Source organism: Clarias gariepinus, chromosome 5 (genome assembly GCF_024256425.1).
Source record: "Clarias gariepinus isolate MV-2021 ecotype Netherlands chromosome 5, CGAR_prim_01v2, whole genome shotgun sequence".
NCBI lineage: Eukaryota > Metazoa > Chordata > Actinopteri > Siluriformes > Clariidae > Clarias > Clarias gariepinus.
Window position 1 is genome coordinate 39450030 of NC_071104.1, and position 22336 is coordinate 39472365.

The 22336-nt window shown below is 39.4% G+C and overlaps 1 protein-coding gene across 2 annotated transcripts; it reads right to left on the minus strand.

Annotated features, from left to right (window-relative positions):
- Positions 1 to 1906: 1906 nt before the first annotated feature.
- On the minus strand, positions 1907 to 22025 carry LOC128523894 (speckle-type POZ protein-like A). 2 transcript variants are annotated; one of them, XM_053496072.1, is made up of 12 exons: positions 21874 to 22025; positions 19579 to 19663; positions 16803 to 16948; positions 15956 to 16077; positions 14647 to 14798; positions 13911 to 14038; positions 10177 to 10354; positions 9291 to 9346; positions 9078 to 9200; positions 4162 to 4304; positions 3941 to 3994; positions 1907 to 2253 (listed from the first exon to the last, which is right to left on the minus strand). In XM_053496072.1, the coding sequence occupies exons 3-12, from the start codon at positions 16842 to 16844 to the stop codon at positions 2109 to 2111; spliced, it is 1143 nt and encodes a 380-aa protein (XP_053352047.1). In that variant the 5' UTR covers positions 16845 to 16948; positions 19579 to 19663; positions 21874 to 22025; the 3' UTR covers positions 1907 to 2108. The 2 variants fall into 2 exon arrangements, with proteins under 2 accessions (XP_053352047.1, XP_053352048.1); XM_053496073.1 differs by lacking the exon at positions 21874 to 22025 and adding an exon at positions 21716 to 21806.
- Positions 22026 to 22336: the final 311 nt, after the last annotated feature.

Genomic DNA, 22336 nt, shown 5'->3' on the forward strand with positions numbered 1-22336 from the left:
ACAACCTGGAGGAAGGCGTGAAACATGTCGCAGGACGTTTATACAGTTCAGTTTCTATCAGTTGACCTCTTATGCAGTGTGTCTACAGACATGCAGAGAGAATTCACCGGTGCCTCATAGCGAGTAGTTTAGCCTTTTTATAAACTGTCTGTTTGATAAAGCAAAGCTTTTAACATGTAAATGAATAGTGCTTGTTTGTTCAACTTAATAGGTTTAATTTTATATATATATATAATATATATATATATATATATATATATATATACAACCAACAAATAAAAACCCATGCTGAACAGGCCACGCCCACGAGTAACAACGGGTAGCCGTCGCTATGCGAGTGTGACCGCTGCGCGTTATATCGTTCCTCTGTGATACAGAAATAATAAATAAAATGAACAAATGAAATAGCATCCATTGGAAAGGAGGGTGCCAGAACTTATTGGACGACTCTTTTTTTTTTTTGTCAATAATTTGATGCATCAATTATTTCTTCATTTTAGAAACTGTTAAAGTTTAAGCATGACTGTGTGTTGGGTTCTGTAATAATGCTTTTTGTTATGTATTTTTTTTTGTGTGTGTGTGTGTGTGTGTGTGTGTGTGTGTGTTTAAGTCTTGTTTAGTGAAAGCGGAGACCAAATTAAACTAACAGCCGACCTGAAACAGTAGAGTTCTGTGAGTTTAATATTTAATTTGAGGCAAACTTGGCAAACGTTTTTAGCCCTCGTTTCTCTCACAGTGTAACGTCACGTCACGTTTGAGTAACGCGAGTGTTAGAAACGTACAAATACGTCCTTTATGCAACAACCCCACCCCCAGCCCCCGACCCACCCGCCCCGCCCCCAACCCTACACAAATACGTTAAAGTGTTCACTTTTCAAATAGAAGTCAAGTATGTCCTTTACATAGAAACTTGTGCCATCAATATGGGGCATGATCTGTTTCACGCGATCATCTCAAATGTTTAGGCGCAAAAAAAATAATATAACAGGCCAAACATTTCTATATATATAACCTTTAAACAAACCTTTTACACGTCGTATCAAAACAACGGCCGGACTCGGGGGAGCTAGTGCAAAAGGTGAGGAGGAACAATCGGCCTGCTGTGTTTGGGATGAGGCAGGCACGAGATAAAGGAACACTGATGTCTGTTTTTTGTGGCAGAAACAAAAACTCAAAGTTCATCGACTAGTTCTCGTTCTGCCAAAATGTCCGTAAAATATTGAAGATAGTGAGCAAGAAAGAGTGAGAGAGAGAGAGAGAGAAAGAGTGTGTGTGTGTGTATGCACACAGGCTGGAAAAAAAAAAAAAAAAAAAAAAGAAGAGACTGAACATATTGTGTGAGAAGGATGAGAACAATTGTTACGGCTTTTCCTCTCACCCAAGAAGGAGAGGAATTTCACACACTCGTTATTGTCTCTGGATTTAGACCAAGTGCTAAAGAGAGAGCGAGAGAGGGAGAGAGAGAGAGAGAGAGAGAGAGAGGATAAAACGGTCATAAGGGACAAGTTAAAAAAGATGTGAAAGACAAAGAGAGAGGGGGGGTTATGTTAGGAAGAAAGCACGATTAAGAAAAAGAGTTAGGAGGAGAACAACGAAGAATGAAGGAGGGGAAGAGATGGTGTGATTGGGGGATGAACGAGAGAGAGAGAGACAGAGAATGATGAAAAGGAAAATAAAACAAGAAGGTGAAAAGGAGAATGATAGAAAAAAAGTGTGTGTGTGTGTGGGAGAATGACAGGAGCTGCTGAAAACAGTCATTTGAGAAAAATGATAAATGATGACAAATGGAAAGAGAGAGAGAGAGAGAATGAAGGAGAAATAAAAAACAAACGGAAAAAAACAACTGATCAGACTGATAAAGACAAAAGAAAAGAGAGAGAGAGAGAGAGAGAGAGAGAGAGAGAGAGAGATAGAGAGGGTGGAGAAAGGAATGCTAACAGACAACAACGAAGAGAAAAAAGGTAGAAAAGAAAAGTGTGTGTGAATGAAAAAAAAAGAAAGAGGAAAAGAGAATGATAATGGTAAAGAGGATGACGAAAAAAAGTGAGTGTGTTACTGAAGATGAAAGCGATGTCTCAGAGTGTGTGAGAGAGAGATGGAGAGAGAGATCAGGACTGTTTGAGCCTCTTCCTGGGCGGGCCGAAGGGGGGGACCTGAGCCGAGGCCAGCGCGCGGAAAGCCTCGGCCACTAAGTGCGGATGAGACTGGATCATTGCCTTCCACCCCGGAGTCTCCATTATATCTGCGGCGTGGCTGTGACACAAAGAGCACAAAGACATCACGGTATTAACACCACACACACAAACACACACACACACACACACTCGCTCTCTCTCAATCGATGGAGTGCTTTAATCCAACACTCGGCACAGATCAGAGGTGAGACGCAGAGCGATTAAGAAAGAGACTGCTTGATAAACACGCTGCTCTCAGTCACAACACACTCCTGACTGACTGCAGGGTTTAATTAAAGCACCAACAGCTGATGGCGTTTTATTTATAACTCATGCAGGAAGTAAAGATGGTCGGCTGTAGAGTGAGCAGTAGCGGAGTAACGACTCGGACGGAGGAGAAGCCAAGAGGAGACGCTCGTTTCTGGACGTGACTGTACGGAACAGAGATTATTTAAAAAAAACTCCAGTATGATCATTCTGACACGTCGCAATTTTAACTCTTAAATATACAGTTTTGTATTCTGTTGTATTTATTAAGGCTAAATAACAATCAGACAGATGATCTCATTAAGGTTCGTCACTTCGAAAGTGTTTTAATGGTCAAATCGATTCAAATCAAATTCAAATGTATCGCCCGGAGTTTGAGTCACACGTGATGCGGAAAGAATAATCTACCTCTGGCTCAACATCATCCAAACACTTCACTTAACGTGATTTTTTTAAAAAATAAAAAATTGGGGGGATTTTATATATTAAACATGCTTCATATAAATTCTTGATTGGACGATGAGCGTTTTTTGGTTATGACTAGACGAGACGTGATTAGACTGCATCTTAAAAGTATCAGACGTCTGAGCTAGACTACGATACAGTCCAGACAGGATGTGTCCGTTCCTTTTAAAAATCTCTAATATATATTTATATATCTACAAATTTGGAAAAAAAAATAATAATAAAAAATCAGAGAGCACTGATAAATAATGTTCTTACAGGTGCATGTGTTGGTGAGATGAACAGTTTTGTTTCATTTTTTTGTGAACTGTTGACATATTTCTCCTTAATTCTAAATATAACTACTGTTACTTATAGTGTATATTTAAAGAAAATGACATCATCACAATATATCCAAATAGCCCAAGATCATGTAGAGCTTTAGTTACTCAAATAAAACAAAATGCAAATAATTTGTAAACAAACTGTGGATACAGCGCCACCTGGAGGAGATGGGGTTCACGGCCTTGTTCAAAGAATCGACCTGGTGGTGCCGGGACTCGAACCCCTGACCTTCCGATGATTAACTGGCTACGTTTGGATACGGTCGGCTGACAGCTTTTATGTTAGCGTCACGTTCGGTGAGACGTAAACGTGCCTGACTTTTGTAGTATTGATGCAATTTAGCATGTTTCAGGAAGCAGCGGGGGGGCGTGTCGTCTTTCAGGAAGTCATATATTTACGTGTGTTACGATCAGACTTCAGGGAGGAGAAATAAAGACTAACGAGGAGCGTGCGGTGTGGATGTTCTTTAATATTCCTAAACGGTTTTTGAAAGTCTATTAACATCATAAATCCATAGATATGAAGGAAACCAGCAGAGACCGAGCGGGCTGCAGCAGCCAAAACTCAGAAACAATGAATTCTAATGCAGCTCGCTGGTGCTGATAAGAGCTTGTTATTAATCTTGTGTGTGTGTGTGAGTGAGTGAGTGTGTGTGTGTGCCTCTCTCTCTCTTTCTCTCTTGCCCATACACACACAGGCTAATTACATACTTGCTATTCCAGTATTTTCCATCCTTGCACCCGAGCTGTCGGAGGACGCTGCACCTACAGAGGAGATAAAAAAGAGAGAAAAAAAATTCAGAGCTAGCTAACATTCAGAGTGAGTAAACAGTGATGGCAGCGGTGATTTATCATCTAGAGCCACGGATCGGTGCAGTGTGTTTTTTTTTTGTTGTTGTTGTTTTTTTTTGTTTTTTTTTAACCGCACTTGCCTGTTGATAAAATCGATGGCTTGAGCTTTGAGCTGTTCGGCGCTGTGCAGGTCGGCGAGGACGAGGGTGTCGGCTACGTTCTCCACGCACAGGCTGCTGCACAGGGACTCCTCGCACATCACCTTTAAACGCTCCAGAGCGTACTATATACACACACACACACACATACATACACACACAATTTACAGCTATGTTCTTTTCTTTACAGAAAAAAAACTATTAGTGAAAGCTATAAAGTGAAAGAAATAAAATTACTGAAATACAATTTCAATACAAATTCAATTTCATGTTGAACCGACATGAAGTGATAACGTGACGTTAACATTACAAGCCACAATCTTTTTTGTTGTTCATGTTCGTTATTACACGTGACTTTTTAATCTGACTCCAACATGGACGTGTCTGTTCTCGATACGTCTTTTCTGGTGCCATCTGGGCTAAAACACGTCGCATATCTGTTTTAAAGCTCATTTATTTTAGATGATGGATGCAATTGAGATTTCGGAGAAGAAAAATAATAAAAAATAAAACACGCATGTGGTTTTGCTCCGGAGGACGGCGAGGACTCGACTGTGTTTAAAAAGCTGTGGAAGGTGAGAATCAGTCAGAGCAGGACGGAGTACACGTGTGTGTTTGTGTGTGTGTGTGTGTGTGTGTGTGTGTGTGTGTGTGTGTGTGTGTGTGTGTGTGAATGGGGGGGGAGAGGGTGGTGTGTTCTGAGCAGAGTGTAATGTGTGGTTGATGGAGAGCGAGCGCAGGCAGGGTGGAACGGGTGGAGAAGAGTTGCTGGAGTGAAAGGGAAAGTTTACAGGACGGTAGTGAGCACGGCGACGTCGTACGCTTTGGAGGAGGCGGAGCTGAAGACACTAATCTGACAATAATAGACAGATATAGAATAAAAATATTAGAGGGATGGTGCAGGTAGGACGGTTTGGAAACAAAGTTTGAGAGACCGGATGGAGATGGTTTGGACATGTGCGGAGGAGGGACGAGGGGGGGGGTATGTAAGACGGAGTCAGATGGAGACGAACGGTCCGAGGTGACGGCCCCTAACGGGAGCAGCCGTAAAAAGGAGAAGGAGAAGGAGGAGGCTGTTGTTAGCACTGCTATAAAATCCCCGCGCTGACTGATTATGTCGCCACAGAGACACAAAGTCGCAAAAATTCCGACCTGCTTCTTCTCATTCAAGTCACATGATCATGTATCTGATACACACTATATTGTCAAAAGTATTCTCTCGTCTGCCTTCACATGCATATGAACATCAATCAAATCCAATTCTTAATCTTAATATAATGTTGGCCCCGCCGCTGTAGGAAGGCTTTCCACAGGGTTTAGACGTGTGTTTATGGGGATCTTTGTCCGTTCTTCCAGAAGCACATTTGTGAGGTCAGACACTAATGTTGGATGAGAAGGCGTGGCTTACAGTCTCCACCCTAATTCATCCCAAAGGCATTTTATCAAGTTGAGGTGCAGGACAGTCAAGTTTTTCCACACCAAACTCGGTCATCCATTTCTTTATGGACCCTCGCTTTGTGCACTGGAGCACAGTAATGTTGGAACAGGACGGGGCGGTCCCCAAACCATTAACATGGATGAAATTGTCCAAAATGTCTTAGTACAGTGCATCCACACATTAAGTCTTAGTACTTTTTCCACACATTAAGTCACAGCCTTATTCTAAAATGGATAAATTTTTTCCCTCAGAATTCTACACACAACACCCCATAATAAAAACATGAAAATTTGGTAGAGTGGCCAGAGAGTCTCACAGACCTGAGAATTTTGTTTCTCATGGTCTCAGAATCCTTCAGGTGCATTTTAGCAAACTCCTGCTACCATGGGCTGCCATGTGCCTTTTACTAAGGAGTGACTTCCGTCTGGCCACTCTACCATATAGGCCTGATTGGTGAATTGCTGCAGAGATGGTTGTCCTTCTGGAAGGTTCTCCTCTTTTCACAGAGGACCTCTGGAGCTCTGACAGAGTGACCATCAGGTTCTTGGTCACCTCCCTGACTAAGGCCCTTCTCCCCCGATCACTCAGTTTAGATGGTCGTCCAGGTGGTTTGAACTTCATTCACTTACGAATGATGGAGTCCACTGTGCTTATTGGGACCTTTAGAGCGGCAGAATTTTTTCTGTAACCTTCCCCAGATTGACAATCCTGTCTTGGAGGTCTACAGACAATTCCTTTGACTTTATGCTTGGTTTGTGCTCTGACATGTCAACGGTGGGACCTTATATAGACATGTATGTGCCTTTTTAAATCATGTCCAATCAGCTAAATTTACCACAAGTGGACTCCAACTGCAGAAACATCTCAAGGATGATCAGGGGAAACAGGATGATCAGGGGAAACAGGATGATCAGGGGAAACAGGATGAGCCTGAGCTCAATTTTCCAAACACTGTGAACACTTATGTACATATGCTTTCTCAATTTTTTTATTTTTAATAAATTTGCAATAATCTCAAGTAAACTTTTTTCATGTTGTCATTATGGGATGTTGTGTGTAGAATTCTGAGGGAAAAAAAATAATCTAATCCATTTTAGAATAAGGCTGTGACATAACAAAATGTGGAAAAAGTGATGCGCTGTGAATACTTTCCGGAGTGTGTTGAAGCATTAAGAGTTTCTATCAGACAACCCTTAACCCTTAAAAAATTTATTTAATTTAATTAAATAAATAAAAAGTCTGATCTCTGTCACATTCTATCACACTGGTAAAATAATCACAATTACTCAGAACCTGCTGACATTTTCATGAACACTTCTCTACGATCTTAAAGACTGCACACGCCTTTAAAATGGGTTTAAAAAAATAATAATATATAAAGAACATGTTACTTTGAGAAAGGTAATACATCAAATATCAAACATAAAAACATGAGAAATGAACAGAGTTAAAATAATTGATTGTTCAGTTTTATTTTATTTTTACCAGATGTTCCTTTTTATTCAAAGTTTTTTGTTTTCTTCAAGCCTGAAGCGTCTTAGATTTATTTTTCCATTCGCTATGTTTTAAGGTTTTTAGAAGCGCGACTCTCGGCTCAGTTCAGGACGACCGTATGAGGTTAAACTATCACCACATACAGTATAAACAACTGCACTAAAACTCTCTGTGTAGCCTATAAGGTCAATCTGATGAAGTTCTGCTCCTGCTGAGACAAAAAGAGACGAGTAACAAGTCACTATTAGGAGGTTTTCACACTTTCCCTTTTGTGTCTCTTTGTGCAATGAGTTCAGTGTGTTTGTTGATGTGTGAAAGCAGTGTCTAAACCCAGAGGACTGACTTGGAAACAGTGGCTTTAAGGTTTGATCCTGGTTTATCAGGACGAGCGCAGACAAACCAAAATCAAAGACTTTGAGCGGTTCCGGCTCGGCTGTGTGGTGCAAACTAAACCTAAAAATATTTGTTTATGAGATAGGCTCATAGCTAGGAGATATTCTTAAACAAAACTTATTTTATGAGTCATGAATGAGCTCAGACTCGGCCCTGGGTGCTAACAACAGTACAGGTCATCCCTGACTTACTAACAAGTTTTGTTCCAGGATCGTGTTCATAAGTCAGATTTGTTCTTAAGTCTGACATAGTGAGTCTTATACGCTTTTGACGCGAATATAAAATATAATCTCTGTCCTCTTTCCCCACACTGCACTGTAATTGCACCTAGGAAGTAAATCTCACAATGAAATGTAACAGTGCTATCTCTGCGCATTTAAATCACCAGGGGAATCCTGGATGCCATATTTCCCAGAGCTAATTTCCACTGTATTGCACGGTGAACCTGAAATTCTTCACTTGAGGATTATTCACCATCAGAGCAGCTTTACAGGACAGATATTTTCTAATATCGTGCTGCCGGACTGATTCATTGAAACTGGTGAGGCCGACTCATTTCTCCTTCACACGCACACGTATACAATATACCGGACTTTACACATTTACACATTACTCACACAGTGAAAATATTGTATAAACCTACAATAAAAAAAAAGATGCACTTAAAAAAAAACAACCCCTGCTTTATCAGTTTTTCATTTCAAGGATTAAATGTGCCAATTCCATGCAGGTGTTCGAGTCAAACCAGAACTCGTGATGAAATTTCTGGGTAATGAAGGCATAAAACAGGTGATTGACATTTACAGAAGACTTCATGCACAGTACGATGCTGAGACTCTTAGCCGCAGTGAAACGTGAACGGTGCAAACGTTTTGAAGAAGGCTGTATGTCCGTGATTTGCGATCCCGGCAGTCGTAAACATTCAACAAGTGGAACGCCTGATCCTTTAACACATTACAGGAACTCGTCTGGGAGTTATCACCACGTCCCTTGTACAGTCCTGACCTCGCTCCAAGACATTTCCACAAGTTTGGGCAAACATTAAAGGAGTTCCTGGGAGGCCGGCGTTTCAGATGTGAATCAGACAGACGGTCCAATCATGTCTCTGGCGTACTGAGAAAACGTTCTACACTGAGGACACACTGGGATAAGTGCATTGGTGCATCAGGAAGAAATAAAGAGAAATAAAGGGAATTTTTACTCTGCACAATTAAAAGTTCCGCTTTGACTCGAACACCCAGTGCAGATTTTCCAATTTCCTTCAATTTGACTTTATATAAGAAGAGCCCCTGCCCCACCTGGAGCTGAGCTCTGCTGTTGTCTGGAGAGATAAAAAAAAAACACTGAAACTGCACATCTGGAGGAGGAGTGAATCAGAGGGAGTTTGGAGTAAAATACATATATACCTTTCTCTCCTTTAAAGTATGATAAGACCAAGAAAAATCAGTGTACACAGATACACAACCAATTTATATAAAAAAAAATGTAAACCCCCACATAAAATCTGTCTATTCATAAACTTATATTTAATAAAAAAAATAAAAAAAATAAACAATACTGCTTCATCACTCACTTTATCAGCCACTGCCAACAAACTGTCTGCCATTTTCTCCAGATTCGGCGCTTTCCCCATGTATATAAACCCCATCATTTCTTTAAAGACGTCTGGTTCGATGTCGCTGATGTCCACCCGGTTCTGTGAGAGAATAAAAATCAAGAGAAAGTGAGTAGAGATGAAGATAAAGCAGCTGCGGCAAATGTTTAATAACCACATTTAAAAGCGTACCTTCTTGCTCTCCTCCATCTCGTGCTCAAACATGGCGTTAAAAACTGGCGATCTCGCTGTCAGGGAAGCAATAAATCTATCAGTCATATACGGAGGTCTGTCATATACAAGGCTCGTTTCCTCTGACTTGATTTAATGTTAAGATAACCACGAGCGTCTTTAGATTAAACTCAGTCCGTATGTTTTAACTTGTACGTTTAAACGGATAAAATGTTGCTTTTAATGAGAAAAGATCCACGGCCAAGATCCAAGTTGGAGGAATAAACTTACACACACGCACACACGCCTGGTGCACTAATCCGGCTGAGAGTTTTGAGGACCAGTCAGTTCAAGATCTTAGATGCAAACCTGCCTGAATTCTTAAGGCACCAGAACGCCCGAGATTGTGGGCGAACACAAATCTGCTACGGCCACAGCTTAAGTATGTGGGACTGGTGCTTAAAAAAAAAACAAAAAGAAGCAAGTGTCTCATCTAGGTGTAGTGTGTCCATAACTTAAAAAAAAAAAACTGTCATTGAGATTTCACATAAAAAGACAAATCTAAAAAAGTGTACGATTCTAAAATGCTAAATTGTTAAGATATTTGCAACGTGAATGGGACATGGTTACGGACACTACAGATTTCTGGGAGGGGGGATTAAATAATATAATTTTTATCCGAGATGTTGTTGTTGTTGGACCGATCTGTTCAAAGATATTGGAGAACTCATGTCTCATTTATATGATTATGATATGTGACGGACCTTCGATTCTCGAACCGCTCATGATCTTGAGAAGCGCGCTGTGTGGAATCGAACAGGACTGAGATCTGTTTAGATCTAAACATTAGGATCTTTCTCCTTCTGGAGACGAACCTGAGGGTGTGTCGTGTGTGGGGGTCTTTTACCTGCCAGGATGGATTTGTGCGCTTTGAACTCCTGCCCTCGGACACACAGTGTGCAGTCGGTGAAGCGTGAACACTCCCACAGATTCCCCAAATCGTCTGAGAGCCGGCACTCGGGGACTTTCAGTACGTTTGTGTTCGATTGACCTGAGATATTTACGGAGTCCTGCACTACACTCACCTGGGCCGGGGGACAAACAGAAAGACAAGATTAGCAACTAATGAACGGATGGAGGGGTGGAGAGCGTCTAAAACGCTAAAGCAAACACAAAATGAATGTGTTATTAAAGAAACAAAAAAAAAAGAAAACAAGGCAAATTTAAACAGTGTAAGCAACAATTTCACTAATCGTTTATAAAGAGACAAATGATTACGGCTGGGCCGGCCGCGCAGTGAGTCAGCACATCTAAATAGTAAATGATTGCAGGGAAACTCGGAGACGCTCAAAAAATGCTGAGTCGTACCGCGGAGAGCCAAACGGCTACGCAGAGAAACAACTCTCAATGGATAATCAGACACGCTGTAGTTTGCAATTATATTGAAACGGATGTGTTTAAAAGCGAGGAGACGCAAGTGTGTGAGTGTGTGTGTGTGAAGCGTGTCCTACACACTACACTCCACCTGCACATGCAGGAGTGACTTTCTAATCTCATTCAAGAAAAAAAAAATACGAATACCGTTTCCTGGTCGTATTCCTCTCAGTTCTTCTGCCATGTTGTGTGATTTTTCTGTTGTTTAACCGTCAGTAGAGATGCTCTATCTATCGGCCGTATCATTCTCTAAAATTTATTATTTATTTTACTAATAAAAGTAAAATAATCTATATCCCGGCATGATGTTTATCGCCTATAAAGTCGAAAACCTCATTAAATATTTATTAACTTACTGCCTCTCTCTCTCTTTATCAGCAATCGTCCCCGTTTCAAACCAAGGACGTGCAAATAAACACGTGTGTCGCATAATTCCTGGTTAGGCTGAATATACAGAGAACAGAGACCTCTATACAACAAAAATAATTCTTTTTATAATAATGTATATAAAAGCTATGTATACGCAAAAGTCTGATGTTTATTATAAAGATATAATATTAATAATGCCGTATTATTTTCATATTATCATCATATCTCAATATATGACATATAGCAATAAATTTAGTATTAAAATATGTATTACATTTTTCTTTTCCTGAAGTGTGTATACTGTGTTTTGACTTTACAGTAGTTGTGCCCGTGACTTTGTTCGTGTGGAATTTATTGCACACTCATAAATCTGTATTAAAAAAAATGTACAGCACCATCTGTTGAATTTTAAAATATGCATATGGTGACTGGGGACGGTTCCACTGGTTCCACCTGATCATAAAGACGGGCACTTGGCCTCGACTGATGCAGGCAGGTTTTTTTCTTTTTGATGGTTTGTGACTGCAGTTGCTTAAGAGCTGAAGTGAAATTCTGACTGGACTGAAAGTCAGTCCCTGCTATCTTATATCAATGAGTAATTGAGCTATACGTTGAGTCCCCTACATACATACTGGTACCGTTCCGAGAGCTCGTTCGTAAGTAAGATTTGTTCATAAATGCAACAAACATCATGTCTAGGTTTCTTGGATACGAACACAATCGTTTATACACAGTACGGTGTTCTTTAGAATTGTGCAGATGGTTAAACGATTCGTATTTAAAGAACGGGACGTCTATTCACCTCACTCCATGCTCTCTATTATTTTCCCAATTTTTGTCTTCAGCGTTATTGCTCAGCGCTCCGCACCAGTAAGAAAGTAAGCAGTACCAGCTTAATTTCCGCTGCTTTTAAGCTTGCTTTAGGATGCACACTGCACGCATGTGACGATGCACCAGATATGTGATCTGACTTTCATTTAACCTTGCGCGAATGCATGTTTCGGATCTTCAAATGTTTGTATGTAGGGGACTTACTATATGAATAAACTTGAATTAAACTGAACTGAATGTTAACTCTTCCCCATGTCAGTGCTGATTACAGTATCCTGGACTAAATCTGAGATCACCAGAATTAACTCCAAATCGGGACTAACAGAACACGGTTCTGAGGGTAGAAAGTTTTCTCAGAACGCCTGAACCATGTTTGGACTGCCTGTCTGACTCACGTCTTTCTGATTCACGTCTGGATTTTGTTAATCAGATGAACAGAATGTTATATATGTCACAGATAGATAAAAAGGATACAGCGATGATATCTTTAAAGTCCTATAAACACTAAGTGTTTAGCTACGAGGTTTACAGTCTTGTTAATTTTCAGCTTATTGCACCTTTAAGTGAAATCACAGCGCTGTGTAAAGACACGTTTAAACAGTGTGGAAGAGAGAGAGAGAGAGAGAGAGAGAGAAAAAACAAAAAGAGACGCAACGGCAGCAGGTTTAACAGCCCCTGTGCTTCTCACTTCCTCATCTGGAGAGCTGTCCAATTAATGATGGGAGAAAACCTATCAGCAATTTGCATCTAATTTGCTTTATTAAATTGCCAATTTCCCAGCAAACGTTGAACCTTGTTGCAGATCTCATCGGGACTCTCTCTCTCTCTCTCTCTCTCTCTCTCTCGTCAGACAATATCCTCTTAATTATCTGCAAAATGCACGGCTCAAGCTTTCTTTCCTCCCCTCCCTCGTTAGCTTTGTTAGAAGAGTGGGCGGATACTCGTCTCTAGTGAAGAGAGACAGGATCGTACCAGACGCCCACTGCAACCTGATCGGGTACTCAGGAATTCAGAAAGAGTTAGAGAGAGAGAGAGAGAGAGGGAGAGAGAGAGGGAGAGAGAGAGAGCTGCAGGGAGAGGGAGGGAGAGACAGAAAGGGGGGAGAGAGTAAGAGAGAGAGAGAGAGAGAGAGAGAGAGAGGGAGGGGGAGAGAGAGACCGACAGAGAGAGCGAGCGCTTTTCGTGTTCATTAGATATGGACTGCAAATGAGAATGACGGTCAACTTAACCAGCTACTACAGCTAACAGCACCGTCTGGTCTCAACACCTTCCATGCTTTTTACATGTATGTTAAAGTTTTTATAATGAATAATAACAATGAGAATGTCATTTATTAGCTATCTACATAATAAGACACAGATCGACGATCTGGTAGAGCTGGCTTTGGTGTGACAACGCACTGATTTGCCTCATACTGCGTGACATCACATTGAATGACATCATAATGTGATGCTTTTTTCCAGCATAAAGGTCTAAACATAAAGTTCCGCTTTTCTTAAATGATGTCATAACGGTCTTGATGCGGTATTGATTAAATGCACCCACTGTGCCCGATGTCGCAGGGTGCTTCATCCGCTCATCATTGCTTGCAACTATATTTTAATTTAATGTTAAATGTTAAACTCTTTTATTTGAAAAAAAACCTAATATTTTAAGGGATGCGCTACATTCAATTACTTATGTTTAAGTAACCTGTCGAATAAAGCGTTGTATAAAAATTGAGTAATGATTAATTTATTTATTTTTTTTTAAGATTCATGGTCTTAAAACTTTTACAAAAGCGGGAAAAATGTAATATTGGCTGATTATATTTATAGAATGGTGATATTAATCGAATCGACACGGCGGTATGGTGATAATATCATGTGGGGGAAACCCCTGCTGATTCCTGTCCCTTACTGTGAGTGGTGCAGAAAAATAACTTGGAGCATAAACATCTGGAAATCGGGAATCATGATCATGAACATTTAAGTAGAAATAATTCTCACACACAGTTTAGCTCTCTACCTCACAGAACAGAGTGAGTTTGTCGTCTGGAAGGAGACCATTCGCTTCGTCGAGAAGAAAATCTCTCCTAATGAACTTCTTGAAGCCCCAGTCTTTGCCCTGGACGAATCGATAGGCTCTTTGGCTTTCTGTAAAAGTTAGGTTGAAAAGAAAACGTTCACATTTAAATTTTAATAAGACACTTTATAGCTACAGTCGGGGGAGAAAAAATAAAAATAAAATAAAGCACAGGGATACTAAACACGCATCACTATCAAATCTGATGCTTGTGTTGAGCTATTATACAGATTTATTTTTTAACACTACCTATACCACTTGGTTTGATCAACGTGAGCCTTTCTTGTTCCTTATACTGACTATAAAAAAGTCTTATTAAAACTGCTGGTGTTTTTGTACAAACAATTCGAACTAGGCATTAAATTCTCAGTCGTAACTCAGAGTCCTGCACAAAATACTAATTATAATATAAAAAAAAGGCATAAGAAAGGACAACATTATGATTTTCCTGTAGAGGCGACAGCACCTGCTGGAGACCAAAAAAACAAAAACATTTCTTATAATCAGGAAAAAGTGTGAAACAGGTTAATTATCCGGGGTTACAGTGAGATGCGATGATGTTGTCGTTAAAAAAAACGACTGAATAATACATAACCGTCAAACTGAAAGAGTGGACTGACACATGGAAATCTGATGAGAGATTAAACACGAGGCAGTTAGTTCCAGGCTAGACTCGTACCCATAGCTTTGGTCTCCTCTCGTTTAGCGTTGAGTAGAGAAAACTTAAACTTCGCACGCACTTCACTTTTTGGACAACTGACCAGGAGGAGATAGAGTGACAGGTAGTCTTTACTTTCATCATCAAGTCCTTTTGGGTTTACTCTGAGGCACCTGGAACAATAAAACACACACACACACACCCATTAGCCAGAACATTAAAACCACAGAAACAGCCACACTGACTCCAAAATCTTTTTTTTTTTTTTTTTTTTTTTTTTAAGCCTTTAAAACTGAGTGAATCGGTCTCAAACAGACTCATTACACACACTAGTCCTAAAACATTAAAGTCGAAAATCACATGTTAGAAGATGTGCACACCAGCGTAAGAAGCTCACGGCTGCTCTTTAGAATCTTTGGAGGCATTTGAGGCGATAAAACATCACTGTTTCTTTATAATCCTACAGGTGCTCTGAACTATTCAGACATGTTCATCCCATGTGGTAGGAGTGAATTAATTGCTAAGATTATTTAGAAATAATAGGCATCCGAGTGGGGCAGTGGTAAAGTGCTCGCTCTATCATCCAGAGATCGCTGGTTCGTTGCCTGGGTAATGCTGTTACCTCTCACAGCTGGAGGTCTACAGAGAGCTGATTGGCCGAGATCTCTCAGAGGGGAGGGATGAGAGGTACATGTGCTCCCTCATTAATACGGCTCTACTAACCATTCAGGGGCGTCTGTGAGCTCAAGTAAGCGGTGCGTGAGTGAGCAGTTCGAAAAAATGGAGTAATAGGAGGAATCACATTATAGTCTGCGGCACTCCCGACTGAATGGCGGTAGAAGCTTAATGTGGGAGCCCCCTAGTGACTGGGAGAAATTGGACACGACTAAATCAGGGAGAAAAATCGGGGAAAAATCCACAAAAATAGCAAAGATTTATAGAAATTAAAAGAGATAACATCCCAGAGATACGTGCTGCTCGGTAGCTAATTAAAATGGTTAAATGTAAAGCACTTTAAAGTTTGAATTTAAAGTTAGTTTTTAGTGTTTAAATGCTGTGCTTGGGTTGAAAAGTGAAAAAACTAATATTATAAGGAGCGGGCTACATTTAATTACTCATTCAACTTTTTTTTTTTTTAAAGTTGGGGACGATATAATATCAAATAGAATCGCAAAATAAACGAATCGGAACCGAGGTATCGTGATGACATCGTATTGCGCGAGGTGACTGGTGATTCCCGTCCCTGTGGATCAGACTTGATTTCCCAGCACATAATTGGATTGAGGATTTAGAGGCGGAGTTAAACCGCACAAAACAGAAAAAGTCTCACCATTTCATCTTGTCACTGGGCCCTGAAGAGAAGGTGGAGCTTTTCAGTACTTCACCCATTTCCTCTCGACAGAAGCTGAAGTTATTAATGGTCCACATGTAGGAGAATTTTACTACTTTCACCTGCAGGAAAAAAAGAAAACACACACACACACCACAAACAGCATGAGAGAAAATCTGATTTTATCTGTTTACAAAGCTTCAAGAATCTGCTAAATACTTAAAGTATAGCTAGTCACCGAAATACAAACAAGATCCGTTCTGAAAGCACGTTTGTAAGTTGGATTTGTTCTTAAGTCCCACAAAGTGAGTCTTATATGTATTTGACATGAATACACAATGTAAAGCATACCAATCCACTTGACTAAATCTTTATCCCCTTTCCCCACACTGCCATCATGTGGACAAAAACTATAATCGTGCCCAATGTCTCTGCGCCTTTATATCATGAGGGGAATCCCGGACGCCGTTTTTGTCTCAGAGCTGTTTTTCACTGTATTGGACTGTGAACTCCGCTGTGTTAAGGATTTTCAGAAATAAGGATTATTCACCATCAGGACAGATTTACAGGACAGACATTTTTTATCATCGTGCTCCCGGACTGATTCATTAAAACCGGTGAGGCCGACTCATTTCTCCCACACACACCCACTCACTAGCTTTTAACTAGCTCCACCCTGGAAATTGAGACTATGTAGTCACAACTAAAGCAGACGATCTATTAACACTGTAGATCCACTGACTTTTAAACAGAGCTCTATCAGAAATCTACTACACCTGGTTCTTGGCCATTTTAAATTCGTCTAAAGGGTTTCCTTATTTTTTAATTTTGTTGTTGTTGCACGTACCTGTGTGTAGCACCAGCTCTCAGCCACTGGGCCGCTGCTCATCTCTCCCTGAGAAGGAGGAGGAGGAGGAGTGAGGACACGTGATATTTGACCTTCCTCTGTCTGGACACGAAGCCCAACGTCCGCCGAAAATCTCACCACTTGACCTTTAGGTGGACAAAGAGAGCAAAGACGAGGCTTAGAGAGAACAAACGGCTGCAATTTCTCTCGTTCCTGCGCATCCTCGCGCCTCTGGAAATATGGCTCCGGAGACCTCGGCGTCAGGAAGTCATTATGTGTATGAATGAGAGTCAAAGTTGAACTGAACGAGGGGCCACTCTATTAGGAGGAGGAAAAAAGAGAGGAGAGAAGACGAGTACGGCACAGTGGGAGAACACTTACTGAAGAACAACAACAACCTGGATTTATTTATCACTTCTGTTTAAAACAAGAATAAAAAAACAATAATAAACAAATATGAATATAATACTTATTATTAAATTAAATATTTAATATACTCATTGTTTGGAAAAATCTCTTAGAATCCCAGAAACAAGGTGTTTTCTTTTTTTTTAGTTTCAAACCCAGGGGCGAGTTTTAACACAAACACTGAGATACAGAAATAAACATCAGGATAGAAAAATGATAAATATTTCTTTTTTTCTGTTCTGCTGCAGCTTGGGCTTTTTATTAATACATAGTTTAAAAACTCCCCATTGTAACACATGTTAAGTGTTTTGTTTGAAGAGACAAACCTAAAGATGTCATGATGACGTAGAAACGTGTCTGAGGGATCCGCTGATGTACACGAACATCACATCACCATGTGCACTGTTAAGAAACCGCAACATAAACCTGCGCAGCTATTTCATTTATTTAATGACAAAAAAAGCTATTTATTACAGGAAACGTACACACAGTCTGGAGTTTATGTAGAGTTTCTCTGTTGTTTTTGAGTTTATAAATAAATACTGGCAAACGTCCTAATAATTGTTTGTCCAGTTCTGTGGTGTTAGTCTTGAACAAATATGTCTCAATAGAAAAAGGTAGATTTAATAGTTAAATATTAACAGTTTAAATTACAATCAAAGGTGTCGAAATAACCAGAGTGTGATTTTTATCCGAGCCCTGGTGAGGTCAGAGTTCAGGCAGGAGTGGAAAAGTCGTACAACGGTGAGTGTGTGAAACTTTTATTTTAACATACATCAGTCACTCATTCAGCTTTTCATTATATTTATTAAATAATGTTATCTAAGGTTACTGTCAGGACAATTACGATTAATAATTAATTTCTTTATTGATGAGGCAAAAATCAGCTTATATTCAAAAACATGTTTTAAATATTTATATTTAGTTATGTAAGTCTTTAGTCAAGAGGATTGTTTATTTATTTATATATTTTAGTTGTTGTTGTTGTTGTTATTATTATTATTTATATAAATAACAAAAAGGTTTGGTCTGTACATTGGCCAGAACCCGCTTTTTTAATGATATCTTGGTAATGTGAGAACTGACCTGAAGTTACTAGTGCAAGGTTAAAACTACAAGAATATATATATATATATATAAAAAGAATTACATGTAAAAGCAATTATTATTATTAAAGGATATAGGTCATGTTTTAACTGTTAGATTTTCAGTTACCTACATATTTTATATTTTATATATGATAGTTAGACCCAATTATTCCAAGCTTTAGTTAATTATTGTTATTATAATTATTAAATGACACAGTTAATGCTGCTGCACAGTGCAAAGTGCACTTGTGCCAAGTTGTTGTGCGGACTGAATATTCCTCTTGCCGGGAGCAGCCGAAAGACCAAAAACAACAGACAATATATAGTGCAGCTGGAAACAAAATGTATTTAGTTCCATATTGTGATTATTTTGTGTATAACTTATGTATCGCCACATCCAACACCTTATAGACACCAAAAAAATATACATATAATTTTTTTAATTAATTTTTTGTGGTAACGTGATGGCATCCGCCCTCGGTGAGTGCCCCCCCCCAATACGCACTGTATTTAAAGATCTGAGTATTACTGAGTAAAAATAATAAGTAGTAATAATTACATACATTTATTTTAGTTCAAGTTACCAATTAGCCAAGCGCAAGATTTATTTGTTTGATTCATTGTTTGTTTATCCATACTTATTTACTCAGTGAAGCACAACACTGATTAAGGTATTTAGATGATGTTAGTGTTGTTTAGAGCGGTTTTAGCGTGCGGGGTGTGTGTATGTGTGTGTTTAGTTAAACTGTGAACAGGATGATAACAAAACTGTGAAGTGTGAGTGTCTGGGTCACGCCCCTTTGTTTCTGAGTTAAGAATCCTTTGTGTAAACGAGCGCTCCTGGGATTGTGCCGTGTGTCTGTACAGGCCCGGACTCGCCTCGGGCAGAACCACTCGGACCGCTGCTGCTCCGGCCACGAGCCTTAACAACAGACTACAGATTAGGGTAGAGAGAGAGAGAGAGATGTGTGTGAACCATCAGGAAGCCAGATTCTCCGAACCTGAGATCTCACCCATGTTCCCCTGAGGAAAGGAGAGGAACCTGAGTTCAGATCAAAGCATGTGTTTGAGTGGAACAGACAGAAACAGCAGGTTGTTTAAATTATTTCTGAGTTGATCTGAGGGGGTCGTGTTGGAGTTTACACAATCATCTGAACACCTCTCTCACACCTGCAGTCTGACTCGTTAGAGGAGCAATGTGTTATTTCATCCAGTGGTGTGTGTGTGTGTGTGTGTGAGAGAGAGAGAGAGAGAGAGACCCAGCTTATTGAAGGGCTCACCCTGAGTTGACGGACGCGCTCCTCTCTCATGCTAATGATGACAGGGTTTACAGGATGATACCTGAACTTCCACCTTCATCCCAACCTGAGGACACACACACACACACACACCAGACATCAATTAGACACTAGAAAAGAAAAGAAAAATGAATGGTAATACCTCACTGTGTCTCTCTAGCACTCATCAGCCATAACATTAAAACCACCTGCCCAATAACATGTGATAAAACTTTGGATGCGTTTAAGGCAGTAAACCGTTGAAGTTTCCTTATAATCCTACAGGTGGCGCACTCTGAGTGTAGTGCCATTTACGCAGTTGAGTGTAGTGCTATTACACATTGCCATCCCAAGGTTGTTAAAAAATAATAATTATAGCAGATGACATCACAAAAATACGCACTGCTCAGTAACAGTATATAGTAAAACCTCGAATTGCGAGTGTTCCGCAAGACGAGCAAAGATTTTTAATAAATTTTGACTTGGAAAAAGAACAAGTCTTGCTTTACGAGTACGGAGAATCATGTATCACGCATGCGCTTCTTGTTTTTATGCCGAGTGTCACATGATCACAACTGAGTCAACGGTTTTTCTCTCTCTTGCGCTGCGGAATTGTGGGTCATCATCTCCCCTGCTGGGTCTTAGCGCATGTCTCTTACTGGTATAATCAACATCCATGCACGACCGCGAAAATTTGTATTCACAGGAAATATTAAGTGTGGTAAAAAACAAAAATGCCTATAAATGCCTATTTTTATAGTTTAAATTCTAAATATTCTCCCAAAACACTTTCATTTCAGTTAGCTGAATTTACGTAAATATTTGTTATAATTAGTAAATTATATTGTTCCTAATAGGGACACAAAAAAGACCATAAAAAATTGGCAGAGGAATTTGTGGTTTCTGTGAAATTGCGGAGGTTTCTGTGAACAATTATTAGGTAATTCCCATCTACGCAAATAATATTTAACAATTCCCCTTTACATATGACTTATATAAAAAGGACCAGTGTTAGCAGTATTTGCTGTAGACGGTGATGTCTTAAACACCTTACTGTACCTGCACACCTACACTCATTATTTATAGTTTGCCTCTTTTATGCAGGATTATGAGTTTACAAGTTAAACACCCAACACTTGGGGGAATGACTCAGAGGTCGGGGCCTAAACCGCAACTTAGAAGTGATTGAGATGATAATACAGTTCACGTTTGGTTTGTATATTTAATTTTGCCATGCTTTGTTTTTTTTTTTAAATCAGTTACTTAATTTCCTAGAATTTAGATCATAAAAACATTTTCTTCACTAATTGTCTAACAAATTTCTCAGAATCTATAGTGTCTAATCTTTGTACTTAGACAAAAAACACTTAGGAAATGTATATATCATAATATCGTAATATTCCAGCACTGATGATGTCGCGTCTACTTCTCTTCTCTGGTACGATCGGCTGATTTGGTTCCTGAGCACAGAACGATTGTGTTCACACTGATCAAAACAAACCAGACTCGGGGGTTACATATTCTCTAAAACGATCCCACGCCACGAATGTAAAAAAACGACCTACTCCTGGCACGTCCTCGCTCATCAGCCACACGTGATAAATAAACTGTTAAAAAGCATAATGATGTTATGTTATGTAATGATGTTAAAAAGCACAACAACAAAAAAATTGGAAGTGATTAAACAGATTAATCATTTGCTTTTAGAGACGACTTAAATACTGTGTAATAAGACAAATTATATACTGTATATATTAAACATATATACACCAAAAGATGTAATATTATACTTTGGTAAATATATATTATACATAGGTCAGAACTACATAATTTCCTTACACTCTTGACAATTAAACTGATACTAATATGGAGGGAATGGATTAATTAAATTAAACATATATGGCATATTTAACAGATTGCCTTATAGAAAACAAATGCACAAAAATCTAAATTAATATATAAATAAATCCATCAATAATTTCCGCACTCGTAACCATGGATACAACTTTTGATTTTTAAAAATGATATAAGCTGACATTAATTTAAACTGCATTAAAAGAAAATTAAACAGTCTGATATATCAGCACCCGCCTTATTATATGTATAAGATCTATATAAAAGTAAAACTGCACATTATTACCTAAAACAAAGTGACTTTATCTCGACAGATTTGCTCCTACAGTAAGAACACACCTGACTGAGCTAACTAGCCACCACAACAAGCTAGCAGGCTAAGCTAACACAACATCCTCAAACTAACAGCCTGGAGGAAGAAACACCTCGGACTCGGTAACAAACCTTCCCCCGGCTCGCCCGTCATCTCAGGGAGGATTTTAATCAAAATCCCGGAGTTGTCAAAACTTTTACTGAGAGAAATCCGCGTGTTTTATTAGTTTCTTAGTCAGTGTTAGCGTGTTAGCTAAGCTTCAGCCCAAACACTGTTGAGCAGTTCGGAGCATGCGCGCTGAGGAGCTAAACTGCGCATGCGCGTCGATGGAACACCACAGTTTTGCACAAGATCCTGTACAAGATATTTTTGTTTATTATTTGAAGTTTATTATTATTATCATTATTATTATGTAAAAATATATAAATCCACTATATATATATATATGTATAAAAGGTAATGTTTCCCACACACACTTTACTTAGGCACGTACATTAGCAGCCACTAAATATATATTTGGCCACCGCCTTTTTATTATTGTTTTTTGTTTTCTGTCTGTAAAGTTTTTTTAAAGTTACGTAGTACGAGAGGCGA